This window comes from Falco biarmicus, chromosome 13, assembly GCF_023638135.1.
Source record: "Falco biarmicus isolate bFalBia1 chromosome 13, bFalBia1.pri, whole genome shotgun sequence".
NCBI lineage: Eukaryota > Metazoa > Chordata > Aves > Falconiformes > Falconidae > Falco > Falco biarmicus.
In genome coordinates, this window is record NC_079300.1 from 15,268,179 (window position 1) to 15,295,073 (window position 26,895).

The 26,895-nt window shown below is 42.9% G+C and overlaps 2 protein-coding genes across 22 annotated transcripts in view; both read left to right on the forward strand.

Moving 5' to 3' along the window:
* DLG1 (discs large MAGUK scaffold protein 1) overlaps positions 1-3,333 on the forward strand; it is a 163,086-nt gene extending 159,753 nt beyond the window's left edge. For all 19 annotated transcript variants that reach the window (XM_056358055.1, XM_056358051.1, XM_056358048.1 and 16 more), the window contains one exon: positions 1,594-3,333. In XM_056358055.1, coding sequence (XP_056214030.1) covers positions 1,594-1,700 — 107 coding nt within the window. In that variant the 3' untranslated portion in view covers positions 1,701-3,333. The remainder of the gene's footprint in view (positions 1-1,593) is intronic.
* A 2,710-nt stretch (positions 3,334-6,043) lies between these two features.
* Positions 6,044-26,791, forward strand: MELTF (melanotransferrin). 3 transcript variants are annotated; one of them, XM_056358296.1, is made up of 16 exons: positions 6,044-6,302; positions 8,850-9,004; positions 12,219-12,318; positions 13,774-13,956; positions 14,401-14,557; positions 15,412-15,479; positions 16,208-16,395; positions 16,578-16,758; positions 18,284-18,435; positions 18,846-18,942; positions 19,809-20,006; positions 21,415-21,571; positions 24,222-24,289; positions 24,403-24,590; positions 25,385-25,583; positions 26,124-26,791. In XM_056358296.1, the coding sequence occupies exons 1-16, from the start codon at positions 6,257-6,259 to the stop codon at positions 26,144-26,146; spliced, it is 2,160 nt and encodes a 719-aa protein (XP_056214271.1). In that variant the 5' UTR covers positions 6,044-6,256; the 3' UTR covers positions 26,147-26,791. The 3 variants fall into 3 exon arrangements, with proteins under 3 accessions (XP_056214271.1, XP_056214269.1, XP_056214268.1); XM_056358294.1 differs by having other exon boundaries at positions 26,616-26,791; XM_056358293.1 differs by having other exon boundaries at positions 25,385-26,791.
* The last annotated feature ends 104 nt before the right edge of the window (positions 26,792-26,895 follow it).

The following is a 26,895-nucleotide window of genomic DNA, read 5'->3' on the forward strand; positions in this document are numbered from 1 at the left end:
GGCTGCAGATGGGAGCAAGTTTTTAAGGGGTGGGAATGATAAGTAGGAATAAAAAGGAAGTAGTTTGTATGAAAGCAAAGCTCGGAAGCAGCAGTAATATGTTAATGCACAAAAGAGTGAGTCTGGCCTGCCTCCAAGATTATCTTCCATATTAAACTTTGTCTCTTGGATTGTCAACACTGAGGTGGTGATCCTAATTAAAAAGAGGTTGTTATCTCACGGTGATTGCTTTTTCAGTCTGAAGTATCATAAGAACAGCTCAAGCTTCATTCTTATTTTCACCAGACAGTGCTTTACTCTGATACATCAGAACACATCCATGTTGGCTCATTTCTAAATGTTTTCTAGCCTTGGAGAAAATATAACTAACTTACACCATCTGAATATAAATTGCACTCTTTAACTATATAAGGAAGCTGGTTGTCTATAAAACTTGTATCTCTTGGCTGGGCCACAGGCTCCATGAGTTCCTCCTCTTGCTGGCCAAAAGCAGAGGTGGTGCTAGCAGGTAGAAATCCCAGAGCCAGCCAGCCTCGGGATCCAGCTGAGGAGCTCACCAGTCTGCATTACACCAAGCCCAACTCAGACCGACTGCGTGAGGACACAGCCCTGTACTCTGTCTTGCTTTGTTGTTTTGGAAACACATATGAACCTTGGGATGAAAAAGAATAGGGTATGTGAAATGACTCAGGTTAACTCTAAAACGTGGTCAGGAAAAGCAGAAGACTCAACTGCCGTGGTTTAACTCCAGTCAGCAACTAAGTACCACGCAGCCACTGACTCCCCTCCCTGCCATCCTCCAGCAGGATGAGGAGGAGAACTGGGAAAAAGGTAAAACTCCTGGGTTGAGATAAGAATAATTTGCTAATTGAAATAAAATAAAATAACAACAATTGTGATGAGAAGGAGAAAGGAATAAATCTCAAAAGGATAAAAACCCCCAAGTGATGCACAGTACAATTGCTCACCTGCTGACCGATGCCCAGCCAGTCCCTGAGCAGTGATTAACCCCTCCTGGCCACCCCCTCCTCCCTCCCCCCCAGCGGATATAGTGGTATGGCTATAAGGGCATGGAATATCCCTCTGGCTAGTTCAGGTCAGCTGTCCTGGCTGTGCTCCCTCCCGGCTTCCTGTGCACCTTCCTTGTTGGCAGAGCATGGGAAACTGGAAAGTCCTTGACTTCGAGTAAGCCCTACTTAGCAACAGCTAAACTATCAGTTATCAACTCTAATCCCACACTAAACCCAAACCCACAGCACTGTACCAGCTACTAGGAAGAAAATAAACTCTGTCCCAGCTGGAACCAGGACACCACCTCATTTGTACGTGTATAGTTGTAGTAAAGCGAAAACCACTTGCTAACCCCAAGCAAGCCTCTTGAGCGAGTCAGATGGTGCTTTGTGTGTCCTACTGTGCCATCAGTGATGTGCTTCGCTCCAGCACAAAACCAGAAATCTCAGCGGGTGTCCATTCCTTCAGTAATCTAAAATCCTCTTGCCGTTCTGAGAGAAAAGAACAGCTTGGCTTGGAACATCTTGGTTTCTGTGCAGAGCTAGGAAGGATGGTTGCTGATTGCCACATTATGTTTTGCAGCTATTGTCCAAGGAGACACACTGGAAGAAATCTACAACCAAGTGAAACAGATCATAGAGGAACAGTCTGGGCCTTACATCTGGGTTCCGGCAAAGGAAAAATTATGAAAACAAGTTTTTATTTTTCATTTTCTAACTGACATCACCTACTACATCTGACGACTCTTAAGCCCTTCCAGTGGAGCCTGCCTCTAGTTCTTTCCAGCGTGGTTCATACCCTAACCATCACATTCTGCAGTTCCCATAAGCTTTACATTTGGTGTCTCTCTTAGTTTAAATAATTTGTATTATTGTGTGTTGTTGGTTTGCCATTTTTCAAACATGACAGTGGAATGGCCTGACCAGCTATTAGTTTGGGGTGGGGGTGGGAGGGAATTGCTTGGTAAAATTCCTTAATGTTTAAGGGAAAGTAACTTTCAAAGATTTTTCAAAAAAGCTTTATAGACATTCTTTTAAAATTTCATAACAATTGAAAGAAAAATTGTATTCAAGGAAGTTGTAAATCATAAGTAACTTTGCACGCTTAACTTTAATAGCATGGTTTGGTCAGGGCAATCAATTTCAGGTTTTATTTTCTGAGTTAAATTCTATTCTCACAGTATTTTTTTTTTCTTTCCAGGCAGTTAGAAAGAAACTCTCAAATTTTGAGTTAACATTTTCATTAAGTCCCATTACTATTGCTCAAGGGATATTCATTTTCATAATTTCATATGGATATTCTTATAATCTATTTTTTCATTTTTTGCCAATAAAATTGCTAGGGACAAAGATGCGTAATGTTTTTAATCTTCCTGGTGAAACACTATTTATAGTGTCTTACAGAAATTGTTTATAGATAATGGTCCTCACACTTTTTGAGCCTAAAATATGTTTAGGTGCTAGGAAACCTTGTATTTTTCAGAGGAATGCCAAATTTCCGTTGGCAGTAATACAGAAAACAGCTGCAGAGATGGTCATTAGGGCAATGAGAGAAAGATTCGTAGCCTAAAATGTGTGTGTTCTTAGGGGTCAGATTTTAATAGATATTTTACCCACAATAACTGCCTATTTTGTTATAATAAATATATATATATTAAACTTTCTTTAACTAAACTCTGTAACTATGGGAATTATTTTCTTTACATAGTTGCGCACACGTATAAATATATATATAAAATATATATATTTTTCTTTTATCACCTACTCCTAGCTTTTTGTTTTGAATAAAAATACAAATTAGAATTTACCTTCCTTAAACATAAGAAATCAATTGGGCTATGGTGGCTGGGCATAAAGTCCAGGGAATATTAGTTACAAAAAACCAAAACCAAACATGCAAGTTCTCCTCTTTTCTATGGGATTTCAGGGGTTTGTCTCCCCCCCCTCCCCCGCTCCTTGTAATATGCATGTCTTAACCAAAGGGAGAATTCGGGTCAATGATACATTTTATTTTTCTGTACATGTTCATCTTGGATTGCGTAGGCACAAGATTTTCCATTTGCAACGCACAAACTTCTGTGCTGAATGTTAGAAATACGTTGTACCAAAACATGGAACTCCCTTCAGTAATGAAATTCTCTAATTGCCATATTATTTGGTACCTGCCATTGCTTGTTTGCAACTGATTGTTTATAAGAGGGATGTACTTAACGACAGTCACGGTGCAGTCACACAACCAAATTTGGTTTGTAAAGAATTATCAACACTATCCATTCCATTTGTTAGAAAGAGGAGAACAGCTAATAAACTTTGTTGTACAATATATTTGTCAAGTGTGTTTTTAATCCAAAGAAATACAGGTGTTGTAGCATTTCAAAATAATTGACTCAGAGTGTAGATGAAAACAACGTGTTAGAGGAACACCGGTGACCAGACTGGGGCTAGTGAAGTTAAAAGCAGGTTTGAACTTGGGACACCAATGTTACTGGTGTTGTGTGGAATGCTTATAAGACTTACAGTAAGTGTAAGCTGCTCGTGTATGGCCTAAAATAATTTTTGGTTTTCTAGATTTATGAAGTAGATGTGCTGTCTTTCTGAGACTCCTGTCTGTGGAAGTGCAAGGTGTAGAAGATTGATGCAACTTTTGACAAGTAATGTCATGAATTTTTGAAGGAGCTAAAAGTGTACTACAGTTTGCCTCTTTGAAAGTGACTGATTATCTGAAGTGTATAGTAAGACATCTTAAGACAGAATAACTAAAAAAATATAAATCTAAATCTCAGCTATTGAATCTGCAAATAGCAATAACACCTGAGAACTCTATATTGTATGTACTTTTTTTGCCTTTTTTTTTTTTTTTAACTCATCGGAAAGAGATGTGGTTCAGCTGAATAGATATGTGAGGAATCACTCTTTCATATATTGGAGTGACTGAATAACTTTCACAGAACTTTTCTGCCAGGCATTTGTTGTGTACTAGCCAGGTGTCACCAAATCCTACACTGAAGTCTGCAGGACTTACCTTGCATGGTTGTCATGCTAGAGTGAAAACAAGTCTTGTATCAAGAAAACCCAAAGGACTCTGGCATATTTTCTTTGCACTTTTTGTTTTGCTTGTTTCAGATGTTGCCCTTGAGCCCTCGCAGAGAAGTTGATTCTGACAGCCCTGATGCTCCTAGTTGACTTGTTTTATCTGGTAATTTTTAAGATTTTGTGTTAATTAGTGTTTCTCTGGATCTCATTTTTCCAGTATCAGTCCCTGCTGTGTCTTTGATTCTTGGTTAAACTTTACTTTCTCTATTTTAAAGATGTATTTTACAATACCTGTACTTCTCTTAAGGCTTCCAATTTAACAACTAGAATAATTAGAAAATCTAGATAGTGCCGTACTGATGCGTTACTACCCTATTTTTCCTGGCTCAGTGAAGGCACCATGGGTTTTTTTCCCAGCCTGCTAACCCGACTTTTTGTAGATGCTACACACAAGCATGTTTGATGAAGTATTTGCTTCTCTCTATTATTTTAAGTTACATTAATATATTTTCTTTGCAGGCATTTTTGCTAAATTGTGCTGAAAATTAGGTTAAGAAATTCAGTATCTCCTTAAAATATAGTTATTCGTAGGGTTAGGAATAAAATAGGAAAATTAGCTAAATTATCATGAACTGTGCTGGTGTGGTGGTTTAGAGGGGGTTGTGTTCAGAACAGGCTTCCCGTACAAGGCTGCTCCCCTACCTTCTGAACCTTTCCCGTAGAGGATCAGAAGAACCTCAGGAGTGGTGTGGTGCCAAATTAATCTCTTATTATTTTGCCTTGCAGTCTTCAGAACTGGTGCTAGGACTGTGCATCAGCCTTATCACCTATATATGTACAAAAGCATTGCTGCAAGCATCAGAGGGCTTGAGAGGTTAATCTGGCCGGTGGGAAGGGCACAGAAAGGATCAGAATAATGGATCCTTCCAGAAATTTGGAAGGACTTCAGTGGTGTCAGGTCATTCTTCATCACTTCAGACAACAAAGGAATGACTGAATTCCAGATGGTCTAGGCAGCCAAGAATCACAGTTCAGCCATAAGGTTTTAAGAGGAAGGTCTGGAGGAGTCTTTTTTTTTTTTTTTTTTTTTTTTTTTTTTTTTTTTTTTTTTTTAGTTCTAAACTTGAAATAGCGATTACCTGACTCAGCCATTGTCTTACGGGTGCTAGTAGGTGTTACAGCCAGCAGCCTTGCCAAATTGCAGTCAAGTAGCTAAGTAACTTATGAAAGCATCCGTGCACCACTGCCGGGTGTATAAAGACTGAAGAATGCATACAGCTGTGCTGTCCGTGCATGCTCTCCGTAGAGGATGGTAAAGACGTGCATGGGGTTCTGTGGTGGTACACAGCCGTTCTTTTTCTGGTAGCTGGGTGCTGACCCAGAGCAAAGCAGTGTTAAATGGCTTTTGTCTAAACAAAGTGCTACAGGCAGCTGCAGTTCATTGACTAATGAGAAACAAAGAGAAGGGCAGCACAAATGAGTGTTGCTCTGTGAAAGCTACTCTAAAAGTCACAGCAGCGTTTAACAGAGTTTTTACTCTTTCTGGGAGAGAGAAGCCTTCCTGGACCTTCTCTAAAACGCTTAAAAAATTGAACCTACTTCAGCTATTTCATAGCGTTTGCTATTAAATTTCAGGAGATGTGCGCTTGGCACACACTGTACCACTGGTAGAGCGTACAGGCTTCACTGTGTAAAAGCCTGGGTTTCGTGTTAGGGCTTTATGAAATTCACGATGATGCTGAGGATGTGGCAAAAAGAAGTGACCGTCGGCTCTGTCAGATAAAGTGCTTAGCCTGAAGCTACTTTTGCTTCCTTAGCCTTAACACGTAGGGAATACACAGAACTCAAAGTGAGGGTTTCTTTACACAGCCCTGCCTTACCCCTGTGAGCCGGGGTGCAGCTGTTTATCTGAGTATATAGGTGGTGCCAAAGCAGCAGCAACCTCATTGGTGCCTCAGATATTTTGCAATGTCCTGGTCTCATTTTTTTTGCAAGTGTAGAGGCGGTGTGAAGAGGTAGGCTTTTTTCCCCCTGTAGTCATTATGAGCTGATGTGTGCCAAGGTAGGTAAGATAAATTGTTGAACAAAGTGCACCTGCAATTGAATGCTGCCAGTTTTCACCGAAGAGCAGGCTGGGGAGAACACACTTGCAGAAACCTTGATCTCTGGGGATTCTGAAGGCTGGAAAAAGCACAAATCCCAACATTTTCATCATGAAGAGCTCTAGAAATGTCTTCTATCTTCTTTTCTTTCATGCTGGTAAGTGCCTTCCAAAAACTTCTGCTGTGGCATGGTGTACTTGTGGTTGACTTCTATGATGTGAGAGCAGAGGGCAACTAGAACCATTTCAGAACCAATCTCATATGGCCAGGAAAAGAAATAGAAGAATAGGAAAAAATTACAAAAGGAGTAGAAAAACCTGTATTGAACACCATGTACGTCTTGACTCATTGGTGTCAAACGTATTTCCTCAGCACCCGAATCAGTTTCTTTTGGTTCGATGGTGTCTATTTCTCACAAGCGTGAACAGTTCTACGATACTTACTTTGTAAAAATAGAAGTAATTGCCTTATTCTTTTTACCATGCTCTGTGTGACATGTTGGCTTTCTGTAATTCCTGAATTCTAATGACGAATGCTTTTAATTTCGGTGGAGATGTAGATGCTGTTTCTGAAGCACTCTGCAGTTCATCAAAAGGGAATGGATCTTAGTTTGTTTTTGGGGTTTTTTTTAACTGTTGTTTCTGTTGAAAGCTCTTGATAGTGTATTAATAGCTGTATTAATGGCCATTTGATGTTACACAATGTAATAGTGTTACTTTCAGCAAAGGAGTTAATTGGAAGTTTGCCAGTGATAGTTACGTGTGTCTTTAGGACCTTGAGTGTTATGTCAAATAAATGCAAGTTGCCAGCTCCTGCCACTTCGTGCTTTATGTATGTCTACAGATACACAGGAGGGCCAACATTCTGAATAAGCATGGATTTGGAAACTGACCTGCTGTTTTAAGATAGACTTAGTTGGCAACGGAAAGAGAGGCTCACTGCAGATCTGGTTTGTGCTCAAGCCCGCTTCAAATGGGTTAACTTGCAAGGAAGGCGGTTGCCCAGGATCTGGCTTTCCTGGAACAACCAAGTGATCAGCAGTTTGGAAGGGGGCAAATTAATTACCTCTTAGATGAGTGAGGATAAAAGCAACAGATTCATGCTGTTTCACTCTTTTGGCTGTATGGAGCCAGATGAGCTTTGTTTCGTGTTTCAGGTGTATATGGCTAATGATTTCTTCATACAATTCATGCATTATCTCCTGTGTGTTTATATCGTAACACAAAAATGCTGAGGCTGAAGAATGGCACATACATACTGAAATGCTGAGTCTTAATTTCTATATGCTTGTGTTTAGGAGAAATAAAAGCCTTTATCAATGAAAACCTAGCTGCTTCTTCCTGCCCCAAGAAAGTAATGGTGAAGAACTCGCCCAGGTAGATAAGGTAGACGTTAAGTTTCTGTGAGGTGCCGTCTTACGACCCTGTTGTGCCTTTCTTCTAACCATCTTGGTTCTCAGAATTCCTGCATCTCAGAGATGGGCGGTTGTTTCTCCCTCTACTAGCACTTGCTCCCATGAAAACTTCCTCTGAGCTTTCCAAGTCTGACTTTGTGTTTGTTCATAGCAGTGGCGTTGGCTCTGAGCTGCCCTGGAACCGCAAGCCAAACCCTCTGCTTCAGTATCGGCTGCAAAACAAGCTTTATGGCATCAACAACCTTGTTTAGTCTACAGCCGCTGAGTCAAAAATTGTGTGTGGCTACTGCTGAGCACTAGTGGAGGGATTTTAGCTTGTGAAGTTGGATATGGTATCAACTGCGTGACAGTGGTGGGGAAGGAGAGGGCCAGTTAGAGTTTTTAGATCACCATGAGAAATGATTTAACGGCAGACTCCAACTTAAAAATTGACGTTGTAGAAAAGCAATGGAGTGTGCTTACAAAAATGATCTGTGCTTGTTTATGAGCATAAACCATACTTGCATATGTATTTTATGTACAGCTGCACCATTTCCACATGGTGACATGTCCTTACAGAAGCAACAAAGTGTGTGTAGCTTTGGCACTTTGGAAGGGTGGTGTTTGGGCCCGTGGAAAGACACCCTCCTCCACTGATTGATGGGATCTCCACTACTAAACCTGAGTCTTTTCATTCATGGAGTTGCCCTCCCCTTTTAGTCACTGTGGAAAAACAGCCTCTTACGAAAGAGTGTTTTGAAGGGACGAGTTTATTTTCCTATTTTTTTGTACCAAGCCTAGTGGCAAGGCTTTTGAGCACCTAAGATTGCTTTTTTTTTTTCTTCAGACCAGAAAGGGCTGGGGCAGGACTCCAGGTACTAACTGGCAATGCTTGAGACAGAGTTGTCTTTGGACAGTGCCTTTGGTTTTGTAGCGTGTCATTTTAAATAATAATTTTAAATGCTTTGGACTTGAGAAAAGGATGATGTATTCTGCAAGGTTTTAAGAACAGTCTGTACGCCTGACCTATTCCACGGTACCCGTGTTACTTATGTCAGAAACAAATGCCATCGCATTTCGGTATCTGAGCTGAGCCTGTCCGGTTTCCAGTCCAGACGACTTCAGTATTCATGTTAATCTAAACGAAAGTAGGAGCAGTCTCTAAGGATTCAGTGTTGAAAGAGCCCTGATTTCTTTCTGGTTTGGGAGGAGGAATGGAATGAAAGATTGGCTCTTTGGGAACCTTTAAATGGTAAGCTCTGTTACAAAGGCACTGATGTGTTTTAGAATACTTTCTCTTGGTGTTTGCAGCACTCAGCCTGGAACGTATCCGGTGGTGCACCGTCTCTGAGCAAGAACTTTCCAAGTGTAATGACATGAGTAAGGCCTTTGGTGGGGCTGGCATCCTTCCCCGTCTGGAGTGCACAGCAGGGGGGTCAGCTGCCAACTGCACCCAGATGATCAAGGTGAGTGAGCAGTGTTGTCGATTTAATTGCCCCATGTGCCAAATAATAATCCAGTGGTGATGTCCACAGCTCTGCCATCAGTATCTGATGATCCGGGCAGCTGACCATGTGCTTCCCTGCATGCGTGTCTCTGAAAAACAAAAGCATATGTATTTTATTTTTTTTAAAGATATAAAATTATACATGTGAACCTGAATGTCAGAATGGCCCTGTCTTGTCCGTTCAGCTAGTCACATATGGCCAGTTATTAGGAACACAGCAAAGGTCTTAAATATTTCCTCCCAAATGCTAATCTTTGAGTTGGGAACTGTCAGATTTATTTAGCAGATATTTAAGAAGGGATGGAGCTATAAGATGCAGACAGTAGTTAAAGCTGTGCTGCTGAGCCTATAAGTAGATTGTATTTCAATAAACTCTGGATCAAACTCCCGTTTCAGGGTCCCACCATGGAAATTGCTGTATATACAGATGAGATCAGTGTAAAGCCAAATTAAATCTCCCAATACCAGAGTACAAGAGAGACACAAAGCAGCAAGTAGTGAGCAAAGGGCACGCAAACCCACCCGTAGCAGTTCAGCTGTCCTGAGCGTGCTGAGCTTCCAAAAGAAGCACGGCTCTGGGGAGGGTTTTACAGGCTGTAAACATGTGGCTTTGCAAAATGCTGTGTGGAAAATAATTCCCTCCTTAGGAGGCAACAAGTCGATACTGGAGGGAATGCGGAGGTAGGTGGTCATGGTCGTCTTCACTGGCAGAGTGTGAGTGAAAGGGAAGACTTCTGCTGTGTTAAGAAAAATACTCTGTGCGTATCCTATGTAGACGTGCTCAAAAATCAGGGTTTTGTGTGGGAGATGCAGCTTGTCAAGGACAAGAGGTTCAGAGCCAGGACACAGGGCCCGGCAGAGCAGTTTGCAGGGAGACGAGGCAGGGGCTTGTGTGGCCAGAAAAAAGGAACAAATTTCAGAAGTTCGTATCTTGTAATTTTTTTTGTCAACAGAAGCAGAAGGGTTGTCCGACTACTAAACCCACCTCATTGCCCCTTGATAAGTACTGTTCTTGAGCAAGGGAATCAAGACTGTACTGAGGAATGTTAGGAGCAGGTATTGAAACAAAGGTGGATCTTGCCTCAGGATGAGACAGAAAATACTTTCTAATGCCAGCTTTTCCTACAACTGCTTGGCTGACTGCTGCGTTCCACAGAGGAGCCTGCAGAGCAGGTTATTAAAAGGGCTGATGAGTGTCCGCTTCTGAAATGCAGTGCGCGCAGAACTGCGTGTGTACGCCCCTGCGGGCAGCAGGCACTTATCTGGAACCTTGGATTCCTGTCGAACTTGGTCAGCTGCACTCGGGAACCTGCAGGTGGATAGCGTAAGTAGCTTTCTGATACAAATGAGTCTTCGTTGCAAGGCTCCGGATGAGGCTCTGTCCTTGAGACCTCTCTTTTTCTTGTGCTAATAATCTACTCGGTGTTAGGCTGGCCTCCTCTGCCTGGGACTGCGTGGAACGCCTGACTCTGCATCCGCACCGAACTCTGCTCTCTGAGGCCAAAAAGGGAGCGGGACGCAGTGGCCGAGGGGGCAGAGATAACGCCACGTAACTTGGACTTAGTCCTGCGAACGTGTTAGCACATGGATAAAGCAAAATAACTTCTTCTTTGAAGGTGTTTAAAAATTGAGAAATGTCTAAATATTAAGCTGGGGAACCTGACAATATTTAATGTGGCCTGAGCTATCAGCCGGTCTGTAAACACTTCTTTAGGTAATTCTCAAATGTGGTGACACACAGGAATTAAGTCCCTCTGAAAATAATTAACATGGTATTACCATCACAGATACACTTACAAAAAAATCATGTGTGGAATAATGCCATGCTTCTGCTAAATGTACTGGAAATGCTTGCAACAAAAAAAACCCAATACCCACACTGTTGTATGCATTTAAAGGAGGGGTCTGCAGCCTGTAAACTACTTCAATTGAAGTACAACGGTAGGCATTTTTGTGTCTTGTTCTGTTATTATTCATGAGAAGCAACTCTCAAGGCATTTATTTTTTCAGCTAATTAATGGATATCGACTTTTTTTTCCATTGAGCCAACTAAGTAAAGTGCTTCGAATGATGTGGCAACTTCAAATCTGATTTAGGTGTCAACATCAATGTATTACCTGTGCTCGCACATGGTCCCTTAAAAAATGTTCAGATTTTTCACGTGGCTCAGCCTGTGGGAAATTACTGTGGTATACCAGGCAGCATAGTCCTAGCCCTGCCCCAGCCATGCTCAGCAAACTGCCAAGGGATCGGTAAACTGAATCACCCCCTCCAGTGCCAAACCAGCGGTTAAGAAACTGATAAGAATCTTGGAATCAGCTTAGAAATATAAAATGTCAAGCTGCTGATTATTTTCTCAGCAGTATCTTGTCTCTGAGCGAGATGCCCTTTCCTGGCTTGCGCTAGGCTCAGTACACAGTGAGAGCCCGGTTCAGCTGATCCGAGGTGCTGCGTAGCGGTTCTCTAGTCCCTGCTGCTGTGGGAAGCCCTGTCCTGTGCTATCCAGAGCAACAGGATTCCAGCCAGCTTGCTGTTAGTCAGCTGAAAAGATCTGGTGGTGTTGGACACCTTCCCAGAAGTGGATGCCCCATATTTGTATTCCCCTGCTTTGGACAGTCTTTTTAGGTGCTTTCCTCCTTCGTTGAGATGCACTGCCACCTGCTCCCCCTCGCCCCAAACGTTTGGCTGTTTGTCTGCTGAGGTACAAGCCAGTATGCCTCAAGGTTGCTTTTGAGTACGCTTTGGCATTCAGATTCTGCAGCCCCAGAAGACATAACGTCAAACCATCTGTCTGTGACCTCAAAAATATATTTTATTTAAATCTTCAAGATTTGGGGCACTAGCTATAGCAATTTGAAATTCCAAATTGATGCACTTTAAGACTCATCACAGAGCTGCAGGATCCATGGACCACGAAGACTAGTGAGGCCATCATGGTCCAGGGCTGGTTTCTGCATTGTTTCCGAAGGAAGGTGGTTTTGAAGTTCTAGAATTCCTCTTGGTGATTGTTCTTCAGAAATTTGGGTGGCCTTAAAAACTTTTTTAAGAAAAGATGACTCACAAATGCAGATTAAGGGGCCTCTTCTCCTAAATTCATGGGTACTCTGCCTCTGGCTGTTGAGAAATAGTGATAATTAAGCTTCAGCGTGTATTCTGCCCTTCTGCCTGCACAGGATGGTTTGGCAGATGCGGTGACACTGGATGGCCGTTTGATTTACCAGGCTGGAAAGGAGCATGGTCTGAAACCTGTGGTTGGGGAAGTATATGATCAAGGTATATTCTGACTAAATAACTTTTAGATTACTTAATACAAGCTTTCTCTTGTGCATTTTTACCGTGTCCATTTTATTTTGGGGTGGTCCTCTTGAAAACTCTTAACAGTAAGTAATGGTCAGGTTCCCTCTTGGATGTTCCTGCCTGTAACAGAATGTGGGGGGAACAGGAGATGCAAGTCTAGGGCAGAGTCTGTCCTGAAAAACTTGGGTCAAAATAGCTGTTCCTGTCATGTGTGTGTTGAGTTGTTTTTTTGTTTGGTGTTTTTTTGGTGTTTTTTTGTTTTGTTTTTTACTCTCTCGTTGCTTATTGCCTTCTCTATTCCATACTTTGCAGATATATTAACAAATTGCAAAGCATATATAGTTGTTAGGTTTATCTCTCAATCCCATCCATTAGAATAATTAGTTGTCCTTTTAATAGTGCTTATGATTACCTGCTGGAAGAAAGGAGGTGATAGATTCCGCTCCTTACCTGGGTGTCCCTAAGCTTTGAGTTTCTTTCAAGACAGAGGCAATAAATCCAGTGGTGACTTGTCATCCAAAGGGCTCAGTATCACGTTTGTGTAGGTCAGAGCTGGAAGATGTCCCCCCTAACTTTCAGAGACCCAAAGAAGGAACAGCTCTGGAAGCAGTCTGCAGGCAGGGGTGTCCCACCACGCTGTTGTGAGATGGAGCTGGATTTGGTTTGCAACTGGGGCTTAGTGTGATCTGGCCAAGGTGTCCTCAGAGGTACCTGCTGGGCTCAGTCCACAGGGACTTGGACCATCTGTAGCAGCCCACTCCACCACCGTTAACCACATCATGACCCTGGTGAGGGACCTGTACTTCAGCTTCTCAAAACCAAGTGGGCCTCATGAGCCAGAGACTGCCTGTCTCCATTAGTCAGGTTATGAGCTTAAATCAGAGAAAAGTGAGTGAAATTTAGTCATTTCTGATCTAAAGTAAGTCAGATTGAATGACCTTATGGTCACACTTCAGACTCTAAACTCTTGACTGAGTTATATCAAATGGTAAACCAAAGAGAATGAAATCATCTGTGATGCTCCAGTGACATCAACTTGCTGTACTGTGTCCAAATTAACATCAAATTAGTAGACAACTGGAGAATATTTTTTTTTACTATTATATCAGTTTAAATTCAATCCAAATATATTTGAAATGTTAGAAGAAATTTCTTTTCTTGGGAAGAACTCCTGGGATGTCTTTTGATCCCACCTCCCTTTCAAAGCACAATTACCTTCAAAGTTGGAGCAGGTTGCCTGTGGCCTTTGAATAAGGCTTCTCCCACTGAAAAGGTAATGGAGAACATTCACAGTCAGCAGGTTCTCACTGATGATGCGAACAGCGTGACTTCTCTGTGGGTAGGGAGCCACAAGAGGCTGCAGATCAGTGTATCTCCCTGCAATGCTGCTGCGAGGCTACCTTGCTGCTTCTCTCTCTTCCTACGCTGCAGAGATTGGAACTTCCTACTATGCCGTGGCAGTGGTGAGGAAGAATTCCAACATCACCATCAACAGCTTGAAGGGAGTCAGTTCATGTCACACAGGCATCAACAGAACTGCAGGCTGGGATGTGCCAGTGGGTTATCTAATTGACAGTGGACGACTGGCAGCGATGGGATGTGACCTTCCAAAAGGTGAGAGATCTGTTCTGCCGCGACGCCTTTCCATACGGTCTTGGGACCTTGTGTGTGGCAGAAATGTGTGGTCCTGGCTGCTGTCTTGTTCCTTGGCTTTGATGCTCTTTGTAAGATGGAATGGACCTAACTTAGGTCTGATGAAGCCTGCAGAGTTGGGGTTTTTAAAAACTTGAAACCCATCTTTTAAGAACAAAATGACTTATCCCTTCTAAATGGTTTTAGGGATGTACTGTGTAGATGTGTTAAAATGAGATTGTAGAATCTTGTTTATTAGTTGCTAAAAATTTCTCATTCTAATTTCACATTTAGCTGTAAGAGATTGTAGAATCTTGTTTGTTAGTTGCTAAAAATTTCTCATTCTAATTTCACATTTAGCTGTAAGAGATTGTAGAATCTTGTTTGTTAGTTGCTAAAAATTTCTCATTCTAATTTCACATTTAGCTGTAAGCGACTATTTCAATGCAAGCTGTATTCCTGGAGCAAATGGCATGAAGTATCCCAAATCCCTCTGTCAGCTCTGCAAAGGGGATTTGGCTGGGCAGAACAAATGTGAACAAAATTCCCAAGAACGATACTATGGCTACAGTGGGGCTTTCAGGTAAAAATCATCTTTGTTGGTTTTTATTTATTGCTGTGCTTTATCCATAGCATCATGCCCAGGCCTGGAAACTGAACCGACAGGAAACTGAAGCCAGAGAGCTTCCAGCTGATGCTGTTGGAAAATTTGCTGTTGTTTTAGGACGACCGTGCTTCTAAACCCAGTATTTCAGGCATTAATACCGAAGTATTAAAACCAAATGGGTATTTAGCACTTACTCTGGGTAGGGAAATCCCATTGCTGTTTGCTTTGTGCGGCAGCTGTTGACACGAGTCTGGGTATTTGTTTTAGCAGGCTGTATCTTTCCCAGTAAAACCTGATGACCCTTGGAGTCTGAGAGCTGAATTGCCACCCTGCTCAGTAATTTCAGTCATCCCACCTCCATTGCACTGAATTAGTGAGTTCCTCTGCCCTCTGTTTTTGCATGCCAATCTTTTCCTTATTTTCCTTCCTCCTGCCTGTGTGCTGCGTGGCAGCGCCCAGTCCCTGAGTAACAGCACTAACCAAGCAAGGGCAGAATTCGCTTGTGTGAGACAGATGCCTCCTCTCTCTGTATTCCCCAAAGGATTATGTGACTGCCTTAGACTGAGAACTCTCCTGGAAAAAGGTCGTGGTGTTTGTCCAGGCAGCATTGAACATGTTGTCGATGTTCACCAAATGACAGTGATAGTTTTAATTCATGCTCCAACAGCCACTCGTCTCTGCCTTGAGCAAAACTCTCAGCACAAGGAAATAGGTCAGCGTCCCTGGCTGAGGGGATGTAGCATGAAGCCCCCTGGCTGTCAGCCAGCAGTGCCCAGTGCAGGGAGCTGTGCTTTGTAATGCATCTTTGTGGTTGGATTCACGTTTATTAGGTGTTTGGCTGAAGGAGCAGGACAAGTCGCTTTCGTGAAGCACAGCACAGTGCCTGAAAACACAGACGGTGAGTAATCCAGAAGTTTGTTGAGTAGTCAGAGCTGCAAGGTCTGAAGTACGGTGTCTGTAATGACAGTGTGATGTTAAGTGATTTAGTGTGAATCGAGGAATCGGCAAAAAATGTTCCAATAGTGAAAACAGATGTACCCACAGATGTATGTACCAGGAGATAGAGCAGTCCGTGTGGTGATTTTTTTTTTTTTTAATGCTCGATAGTTTCAGAAAAGGTTAGGAGTGGAATTTTAAGGAGCTTGAACAGCGCTAAACTATTCATTTTATACAGACCTGGGCTGTTACATTGCTGCTGCCTACCCAGGGATTTCAGTAGAGACTAGCAGCAAGTCAACAAGATGTGACCTGCCCTATCTGGCACTTTGTGAAATCTACCTTGAGCCTAACATTAATATCATGGGCCTGTCTGACCATCATTTACAGGGAAAAAAACCCCAAAAATGTTGCATGTCATCCTAGACTTAGGGGTGCTCTTGATACTGCTGCAGACCCCTGTACAGTTCAGTGCAGTGTCACAAGTGTTAAGCCGTTTGTCTTATCAGAGATACCAGACTAAAGGACCATGTAGATGCATGGGATATATTGGGCAGTCAAGAACAACAGTTCAGAGATGCTCAGGAGATGTGTGTTCTGCTCTGCATGCGATGCTTAGAGCAGACATGGACCCAGAAGCCCCAGCCCCACCTGATCTCTGTTCCATAAGCATGTTCTGTCTGATTTCAGGAAGAAGTCTTTCTTCATGGGCTCAGTGGCTTCGCTCCCAGGACTTTGAGCTTCTGTGCCGCAATGGCAACACAGCTGACGTGATGCAGTGGAGAACCTGCCACCTGGCCCGAATTCCCGCTCGTGCCGTGGTTGTGCGGCCTGATACAGACGGAACGGTTGTCTTCCACCTCCTGAACCAGGGACAAGTAGGGCACCATTTTTTCAGTGTTGCATTTTAGAGGGGGCTCTCCCACCATCTAGCTGAATTGTGAAGACAGGTTATCTGGGCATCTTCAGCTCTGTGGGGTTTGAAGGGGTATGGGATGTCACACATCCCAGGCAGCAGGAGGTGTCACAGGTGATTTTTTTCCTTTGTTTAACATTACAGCAAAGATTTAATGAGGTAGGCACCAAGTTTCAGATGTTTGACTCTGCAGCCTACCGTGCCCAGAACCTTCTGTTCAGAGACTCCACCACAGAGCTCGTTGCAATCACAGCTCAGAATTACCGGGCATGGCTAGGTGATGAGTATCTTCATGCCATGCAAGCTCTGAGCTGCAACCCCAACAGTAAGTTGCCTTTAGATTCCTATTCATAACCAAGAACCAAGACAGCTGGTAACAGAGGCCACCTTTATTCCGTTTTGTTTTGTTCTGACTCTTGGAGGGTTATGGCAAGGTGCCAGTCTAATCTTTGAGCATGGAGAAAGGTCACTTTTTGACTTAGAAATCACTTTTTGACCTAGAAACAGTATCACATTGCAGAATACTTTCCTGTGCAAATTGGCTCTTTGTGTTAAGAGATCATTGTGGTTTAACCCCAGCGGACAACTAAGTACCATGCAGCTGCTTGCCCACACACCCACCCCACCCTGCCATCCCCGGGAAAAAGGTAAAACCCCTGGGCTGAGATAAGAACAGTTTAATAATTGAAATAAAATAAAATATCATCATAATAGCAGTGAAAAGGGAGACAACAGAGAGAGAAATAAAACCCAAGACAGACAAATGATGCACAGTACAATTGCTCACCTGCTGACTGATGCCCAGCCAGTATCTCAGCAGCAATCAGCCCCTCCTGGCCAGCTCTCCCCAGTTTATATACTGAGCATAACGTTCTATGGTATGGAATATCCCTCTGGCTAGTTCAGGTCAGCTGTCCTGGCTCTGCTCCCTCCCGGCTTCTTGTGCACCTTCCTTGTTGGCAGAGCATGGGAAACTGGAAAGTCCTTGACTTCGAGTAAGCCCTACTTAGCAACAGCTAAACCATCAGTTATCAACTCTGATCCCACACTAAACCCAAACCCACAGCACTGTACCAGCTACTAGGAAGAAAATTAACTCTGTCCCAGCTGAAACCAGGACAAAGATGCAGGCATTTCCTACTCTTTCTGGTATGTGAGAAACAGTAATCTGCTAAGCTGCTACTGCTACCTGGTGCTCCATTTCTTACCTGCTAACAAGAGGAAATAGTAATGTCTTACTGTGTAAATCCTCAGGGAGTCTATAAAGAATGGATGAATGTGTTCCTAGCAGAGAATTTCCTCCAGAAGCTGAAGAAACCCTCAGTTGCTCCTTATTGAAGTGTTATGATCTTTTGTGCTATCAGAAGACTGTAAAAATTAACTTGATGTGCATTCTGGCCAAGTCAGAAACACAGCTTGTAAGAATTCCTACCTTAAGAATTAATAATCTTTGCAACTGGGCTCCCAGACACGCTCTGTGCTGTTGCAGAGCCCCTCACCTCCTGGACTTGTCTCATCTGGGCGTTTCTCAGTGCCTGCCAGGGATGAGGAAACGTGTTCAGGGTGGGTTTTTGCTGCACTCAACTAACACCTTATGCCTGCGCTTAATGGTCAGCAATCATGGGAGGATCTCCTTTGCTGTGGATAGTTTGGAGTGTGGACATACCACTAATCTGGAGAGCTCTGTGGTTCCTAATCGGGTATAAATCTGAGATGGAGAGATGGATAGAAACACAGACGCAAACATTTCTAATAACGTGTGGCACATATGTGACAGTGGGCAACCTGTGTCCCTCACTGTCTGTTACAACAAAAGTGAGCTGTAGTATTTGCTTTCCAATTTTCTGCAGCATTGCCAGAAAGCCTGAACTGGTGTGTTGTATCCACTGAGGAGATTTGGAAATGTGGTGAAATGGCCACTGCCTTTAGGGAAAAGAATTTGAAACCAGCAATTCAGTGTGTTTCAGCCAAGACAAAGGAGCAGTGCATGGAGCTGATCCAGGTAGGCTGCTACAATCCTTGTGTAATTAAGCAAATTAGCACAAGCTGCTCTCTGCGGAGTAGGCAGGATCAGAGATACGGACACTTACGTGACCGGTAGGAATACTGGATTTCAAGGAGGTGGTCTATAGCTCATATGGTATGGATGGGCCTGAGCCCTGATGACCTTCAGTTGTGATGAGGGCATTGTTGCCCATCTAGCTCAAGCCTGTATATGCGAAATCTTCTGTCCCCATTTCACTGATGATGCTTTGTGCAGGTTTTGGGGGTTGTCTTTAGCAGTACATTGTTCTTGTGCTGTCAGGCTTGCCGTTTGATGTGCAACAGGTGTGATGCTAGAGGTGTCATCATTGTAGCAGTGAAGGTATCTATTGGTTTTTTCCCCTAAAAATCCTAATTTTTATTTTTCAGAAAAAGGAAAGTGATGCTGTAGTTCTGGGTGGAGCTGATATTTATACAGCTGGGAAGACATATGGCCTTGTACCAGCTGCTGGAGAAGGTTACTCTGGTAAGGTCAGGAAACATAAATATGGACCTTATTTTTCCATGTTATTTGAGAAAAGCTCTAAAAGCACAGCGTCTGTTCCCTAGCCCTGCTGGGAAAGCTGTTTCCAAAGGAAATGTGAGTTATTATCCTCACATCATGGATACAGGAGGGAATAAGTATGGGACAGGCTCCTACAGTGAGTTTGTGGCAACTTCTATCTGTTCTGCTGCAGGACCAGGTTGAGTCTCTGGTAGTTCTGAGTCTTGTACCTCTTTATTTGTCTTTTCAATTCTGGAAAAAAAATATTATTATGGAAAAAATAAGTATTCACAAAATCAAAGTATTTTTAACAGAAGTAAAAATACAGAAATTACACAGTAGATTCTAGTTAGAAACAAATTATTCCTGTCATTGTGGCTGCTTCGGAGTCACGGATGAAAAGAAGAATTGTCCACTGTGCTAAGGCAGAATTTCAATATGCTGCAAAACTAATGGAAATTTTAATACAAGTTTGAGGTTTTCACATAAAAATAACTTCTTAAAGAAGTTTTGCTAAGTAACTAATGATCCAAATGTTGTTTTTCAGAGGGATGTATTTATAAGAGCTGGTGTTAACAAGAACACTTTCATGTTTGTCTCTAGATTATTCAGTTCAGGTGCATAGTGGTACCGATATACAGGCTGTAAGTGAATGCAACATTGTGAAGTAGTAGAAGTGAAGAGTAACTATGTGTACGTTCGTATTTCCTGACTAGCCGATTGTTGGTGCAACTGAAGTTGGCACCAGATAAGTGTAACAGATCTGTAGGTGATCATTAAGTAGTGGGAACGCTTAAGGGAAGCTGTAACGTGGGTTGTTTTGTTTTGTTTTGTTTTTTTCCTGCAAGCTGATGACAACAGCAATGCATACTATGCTGTGGCATTAGTGAAGCGAAATCTGTCCAATGCATTCACCATCAATGACCTGAAAGGAAAGAAGTCCTGCCACACAGGACTGGGGAGAAATGCTGGATGGAATATCCCCATTGGTATTCTAATTAAGAGGGGCATTATTAAGACCAGAGCCTGTAGTGATATTCCTCAAGGTGAGACAACAGTACTGCATATCAAAAATACGGTAACAGTCTAATGATGAACTTTCATTAGGAAAGTAATTTTGGTATTTCATAGCTCTATATTAAGCTTATCTGTTTGTGAAGGGGTGTTTTGTTTTTAATGTAATGATTTGAAATTTTAAGTTTGCCACCAGAGTACAACAATGGAGGGGTCATACTGAGGATGTTACATCTAACACAAAAGTATTCTTTTCCTTTATCATAAAATCATTAGCTAATTTAGGTTGGAAGCAACCTTCGGAGGTCACCAAGTCCAACCATTTGCTCAAAGCAGGTCCAGGTAAATCAGATTGTCCAGGGCCATGTCCAGGCAGGTTCTGAGTAACTCTTAGGATGGAGATCATACACAGTCTCTCGGGACTCCTGTCCCAGTGTTTGACCATCCTTGGTATAAAGGAATTTTTTTCCTCTGTCTAATCAGAATTTTCCTTCTTGTAGCTTCCGTCTGTTGCTTCTCACCCTTTTGCTCTGCCGTCTCTGAGAAGCATCTGATTCTGTCTTCTGGAAGAAACTGCTATGTAAATGAAGACAGTGATACATTGTTAATTGTCTTATCTCCAGGCTGACCAAACCCAGCTCTCAGCCCGCTAAGTGCAGAGTCATGCTCCAGCCCTCTGAGCATCCTACTTTCCTTCCACTGCACTTGCTCTAGAATGTCAATGTCTTTCTACTGCTGGGAGCTCAAAACTTGGCACAGATGTCAGAGGAGAATCATCACTTCCCCTGACTGCTTCACTAACGTGACCCAGTACGCCATTGGCCTTCATTGGCACAAAAGCACACTGTTGACTCTTGGTCAACTTGATGTCCATCAGGATGCCCAGGTCCTTTTTTTACAGATCTGGTTTTCAGCCTGCCAGCCCCCAGCCTTTCATGGTCTTACTCCATCCTAAAAGCAGGATCCTGCATTTGCTGTTGTTGAACTTTGAGGTTCCTGTCAGCCTGTTTCTCCAGCCTGTCGAGATCCATCTCAATGGCAGTCTTGGCCTCCTGCAGTGTCTCAGACTGCCAGAGTAAATGATGTATCCCTGTCCTGAATTCTATCGCATTTATTTTCAAACTGTATTTCATAATGGAGCAGCGTAGCACAACGAGCAAAGGATCCATGACCATAGGACTCCAGATTTGAATTTGGTTTGTCTATTTCCTATCTGCCAGAAAGCTATTTGGTTTATTACAGAGTAATAATCAGCTAATTAGTGCTTTGAAAATGTTTGAAAAGTTGTAGTTTGTGAATTCCAGTAAGGCAGCTGTAACTCATGCTTCTAGTGTTCTACTGGAACCTGCATTGGTTATAACTTCATGACAGCGTAACTACCTTTCTTGTACAGCGCTCAAGCTTTTCACTCTGTATACTGGTTTGTCTGTCTTTCCCCAGCTGTGAGTGAGTTTTTCTCTGCCAGCTGTGTGCCTTCAGCTAAGCAGGACCACTACCCATCAAAACTCTGTCAACTATGTATTGGAGATGATAGTGGAAACAATAAATGCAGTGCAAGTAGCCAAGAACGTTATTACAGCTACAGTGGAGCCTTCAGGTAATTAATACATATTATTGTTATTTAGTCTGTCAGCTTGTCAGAATGCAAGGAGGAACAATTTTCCATCCCAGTCAGCAAAAACTGTTTATTGCTACAGTTAGATAGCATGTGCTATAAATTAAGTGGGACGTGTCCCCAGATGCCTTCAGCAATACAGGTATGTCTTAAGGCATTACATCAGGTCATAGCAAAGCCTTTTGCCAGCGTCCTGGCCTGCAGCCATCCAGGTGACCAACAGCCAAATCTGTACGTCCGTTCACAGAGCAATAGGCGCCCACCTAGTGAGGACCAAGTTGGATTGTCATCAGTCTCCAGTCTTGCTTTAATCTAATGTGACAGACAGTCTGCCCCTCTGAATGGTCAGGCTTTAGCAGGGAAGCAGGCAAATAGTAGCCAGAATGTGGCTGCTGTAAGTCCATGGCAGGCAAGTGATGGGGAGCCAGGAGTGGATCTTCACTACCCTTACTCATCGGTGGCTGTATTTGAAGGTAAGTTTCTGAACAGCACAAATACCTACGGCCAACGTTCAGATATCAGATCCTCTTCAAAACAAGATGCGTTAAAGGTACAGGGGGAAAATAGTATAAAAGAAGAAGGAAAAAAAGGAAGAGTGGACATCTACATACAGGGCCATACTCAAAGACTGTGAAACTCTTAGATGGAAGAAACACTTCCTTTTCCTGGCCATCTCTGGAGGTAGTGGTGCATGTAACAGCTGGCAGCAAGCAGGTTTTTTCCTTCAGGGAAAAAACTTCAACAGCAGCTGCCTGGTAAATACCGAAGTGCTGGACTTCAATAACTGATTTTTGCAAATCTATTTAGTTGTGTCCAGCTACTCTGTTGTGGTGCGTGCCTTGCAGGCAAACTCCAGATCCTCTGCTGTACTTCACAGATTAACAGGGCTAGCTACCAGGCACCAAATAAATTAGTAGTAAGCGCTGTTACAGGCTCTGAGCCTTGCTCACATTCTAAGGTTGTGCATTTTATAATGCCCATACAGCCCAAACTTCATTTTAATATAATAGATATGTTTTAATTCATTGAGTGGAAAGTTTTACATATTTAAAAGGTTAGGATTTGGGTCAAAAATGCAGAGTCACAATCCTTTAGAAGGGAGGGATAGGTGTGGCTGTGATGCTCAGGTGATCCTCTCTGAAAGCAGAATGAGTTATAGGAGGTGACTGGCATGAGCTTAAAATTCAGCCTCAGATTTCCAGATTCCTTCTAGATATCTTCAGACTAATCTGACTAGAAGCATGACAGGTCATTCAGTTTATGTATATCCCACTGCCTGGGGCAAATTGGACTCTGCAGAGTACTGAAGAATCCGTTGGGATCAGCCTTTTCTGATGGGGAATGCACTGAACAGCACCTACCGAGTTCTTCGTTCTCTGCCCGACAAGTGTCAGGCACATCATAAGACCTCTGATTATAACTGCTCATGTTAAACCAGGTACAACTGAAATACATATATTTTTGGTAACTGTTAGCAGTAGTAATTTCCCCCTCACATTGTGCACTACATAAACCATGCTCAGTTACAGCTTTACATCTTTTCGCTTGGTGGATTTAACGATCTTGTTCTAGAAAATGGTTCTTGAAAGCACTTGTAGAATAAACAACAAGGTACCACCACTAAACTCTTATTACCCGCAGATCCTCCGTCAGCACACACTAGCCGAAATACGTGGAAAGTTGGATCTTTTTGCTGGCTCACCCAGCTCACTGATTTGAGGTTGATTTTACTCGTGTATTGGTGTCTGAAGCAAGTGCCGTGCATGTCTTCCATTTGCTGACTTCGTATTTCAGGCCCAGCAATCATCTCCTAACAGTCTGTGATGCCTGTTGGGGTGTTGTCCAGCACACGATGCAATCTAACATGGGAAGTAGCAAATGGTGGTAACGGTGTGGTGTTCTGCAGCTTTACCCTGAAACTCTCTATAATGGGATACCACTTATAGAAGAGGAGATTTTAGGCGCCCTTAGCATGTTGGGCTGCTGCTGCTTCAGAAAGTTAGAGGAAATGGAATGTAGTTCTGGAACAGTGCCCTTAGAAACTGCCGTTAGATTAGCTGGGTATCTGCAGTGTGTACAGGGCTGTAAAAGCACTGTTTGAGCACCAAGGTCATTCTGACTTGGAAAGGAAAGAGAAAAAAAAAAAAAAGGGTATATACGGAGTGTGCACACATGCGTGTGTGCAGAATCTGATGAACTCTTGGGTTAGGCACCCAAATTATTTTATTCAAAAAAGTCTTAATGACATATACTTTGTGCATGTTGTAAAATGGAGTGAAAGTGACTTGACAGATGGGGAATACTGCGCTGAATATCACCTAATATATCTTCTGTTTCTTTGCTCATCTAATATTGGCCTTTTCTGTTGTTTCTCACACTGTTTTTAATCAAAATTTTTACTATATTCCTCTCTTTAAAAATTCAGAATATTTTTTAATACTTTGCAAAAATGTTGGCTTTCTCTCCTTTCAAGATGCTTAATTACTCTGTTTTTACTTACTTAGGGTCCAGCGCGTTTGTTTGCAGGAATGTATTTAAGAAAAAATTAATTATAAACCTCTCTGTTGTAAGAAAAAAATGTGGTTCACATAAAAATTCAGTTCAAAGCATCTTTATCTCTCATTTCCTAAAGGTGCCTGGCACAGGACTCCGGGGATGTGGCCTTTGTGAAGCATTCAACAGTGTTTGAGAACACAGATGGTACTTGGTTTTATGTATCTCTTTATTATAATTCGGGGGGGTGGGGGTTGAAACTTTTTTGCTCTAAAGCATTCAGTAAGTGACAACAAACAGGTGTTTTTTTTTTTTTTCAGGTAAAAACACTGATAGTTGGGCCCAAAACTTGAAGTCCAGTGATTTCCAGTTACTGTGTCCAAATGGTGCCCGTGCTGAAGTCACCCAGTTTGCTGAGTGTCACCTGGCTCAGGTGCCAGCTCAGGCCATTATGGTTCACCCAGATACCAGTGTTTTTGCTCTATATGGACTACTGGACAAAGCCCAGGTATTAAAAATCTTCTGGGGTGGGGTTACATACGGTCTAACACAGACCAAGGATAAAGACAACAGGACCTTCCTGCCATATTATGAGCCCTGCATCATGGGCTGGCAGCATGTGCGGTGTGCAGAGCCCTGTTGTTGGAGTGGGATGGAGAAGGTACAATACAACCCATGTAATTCTCCTAGTAAAACCACCCTGATGCACAAGGGATTTCAACGTTTTGCCCAGCCACTGGTTTCAGTAGTAGTTTTCCTAGAGCTTAAGGTGTTTTTCCAAACTGCAAGACTTCGAAGTCTACCAGAAGCAGAGTACATGCTAATGCTTTTCCTTTTTTTAGGAATGCAACAGAACATTCCTGGGTCTATTTATGCTGCAGCCATGTACATGTAAACGATCTAGGCAGACCATGCCTGGCTGCCACAGCTAGGTTCCTGTCAGAACTGAAGTTAACTGGTTTAAAAGCCATACTGAGTTTCTCCGTGCTAGGCTTCAGTCATTCCTGGAACTCCTGTGTAGCCAAACCCTATATTACACAACAGTAGTTAGTCAGAAGAATGTTTTAAAAACACAGCTCTTTCCAGTTGATAACTGAAGAAACCAAAACCACAAATGCCATTTTTATAATTGCCAATTGCAGAATTCTGTATCTAGCAGTGTCTAAAAGCAAATGTATAAGAAAGAGTCTGCAATTGTGTATGCACTTTTGATGTACAAAGCAGTTCCTATAGTCTTTAATGTTGTACAAGAGGAATGTGGCACAATCTTGCAAAATACTGAAAATTTTGCATTTTTTTCAGGTCTACTTTGGAAAGAGCAGCAATGGGAATGGATTCAAAATGTTTGATTCTTCAGCTTTTCAAGGAAAAGACTTAATCTTTAAGGATTCTGCTGTTGAGATCATGCCAGTAAAAGAGAGGAGGACATATGCAGAATGGCTGGGGAGTGAATATATTGCGTCCCTTGAAGGGATGCAAACACCAGAGTGCTCTGGGGCAGGTAATAAGATAAGCCAATACCTACTCGTGACTGCTGTCATTCCCCTTCTTATTTTATGTCAGACACAAGGCTTGGACTAGCACGGTCCAAATGGCAACTTCCAGGCCACCTCTGCCCTACCACCTTTTCTTCAGATCAGCTGCTATTTGGATAACATGCTGTGCTCATATTTGAATACCTCTTCCTGCCTTTTTGCAAGGCAAGTGCTAACAGCACCTACTTGTCAGGGGAGTGGAGGGGGTCTGGAAGCTGCCCCTGCCCATGTGGATGGGGTGGAATTCGGGGCAGAAGCCAGCAATAGTGTCAGCATAGTTTGCAAGATAAGTCCAAAACTGGAGCTTCTCTGCCATCACTGCTGATGTTGAAGCACCCTGGGCTGGAGGATTCCTAGGTGCTGTTAGATGGATACTGGGTTTCTGACTTGCAGAATTTCTGTGTCTTGGAAGGCAGTATCAAAAATCTTGTCTAGTGAATCCTCTTTGGCCTCCTGGCTGGTTACGTTCAGACTCCTACATCCCTGCTTATCCCATCCAACTCTAGCTAGGGGAACTGGTTTCTTCTGAGCTTTGCTGCCAGAAGAGGTAAGTGCACAGAGGATGGACGGGCTGTGGACAGAGGGAGACAGTCTGCAGTCCAAGAATACGCTTTTGCCATGGGCAAGGTCCTCCACCTTCCAGCAGAAGAAAACGGGGAATCTCCAAAGTGACCGGATGATAAAGAAGGCTGGAGACACTTGGAGGGAACTACCTGTTGGCAGAGAAAAGAACAAAGGCAAATGTGCACATCCACTGAGCTTGTTGACTTTCCACAGCCAGTACTGTCACTGCTGGAGAGATGTCATCTGCCCCGTGGTCTTTAATTTGATACGATCTCCATCAAGAAACTTGTGGCTGCCCTCCTCCCACATGGGGTTATACGAGTACCCATGCATCAAGCTTGCGTTTGCTGCTAGTGAAACACAGCAGCTCACTTCTAATTAATCGTTTCTGTATCTACTGGCTTGTAGCATTCAGTTTTTATTTTTATCCATAGCTGCAATAACAGCAAATGTTGCCGTGCTGCTGGCAGGCAGTGTCCTCCTGACCGCAGCTACCGCGTCATGATCCTGGGATGAAAGGACCAGCCGGCGTTACAAAGAAGTGCTGAAACCTGGTAGCAATAACGTCAATAAGTGAAAATAACAAATAAACAGGGGAAGTAAAATGACAGTTTGTGCAGACTTTGGCCTGACAGCTAAAATACCTTTCTCCCTGTTGTGGGAGATGGACGCTTGCCCCCGGTTACCCGGTTACTCGGCGGGGCGAGGCGGCGC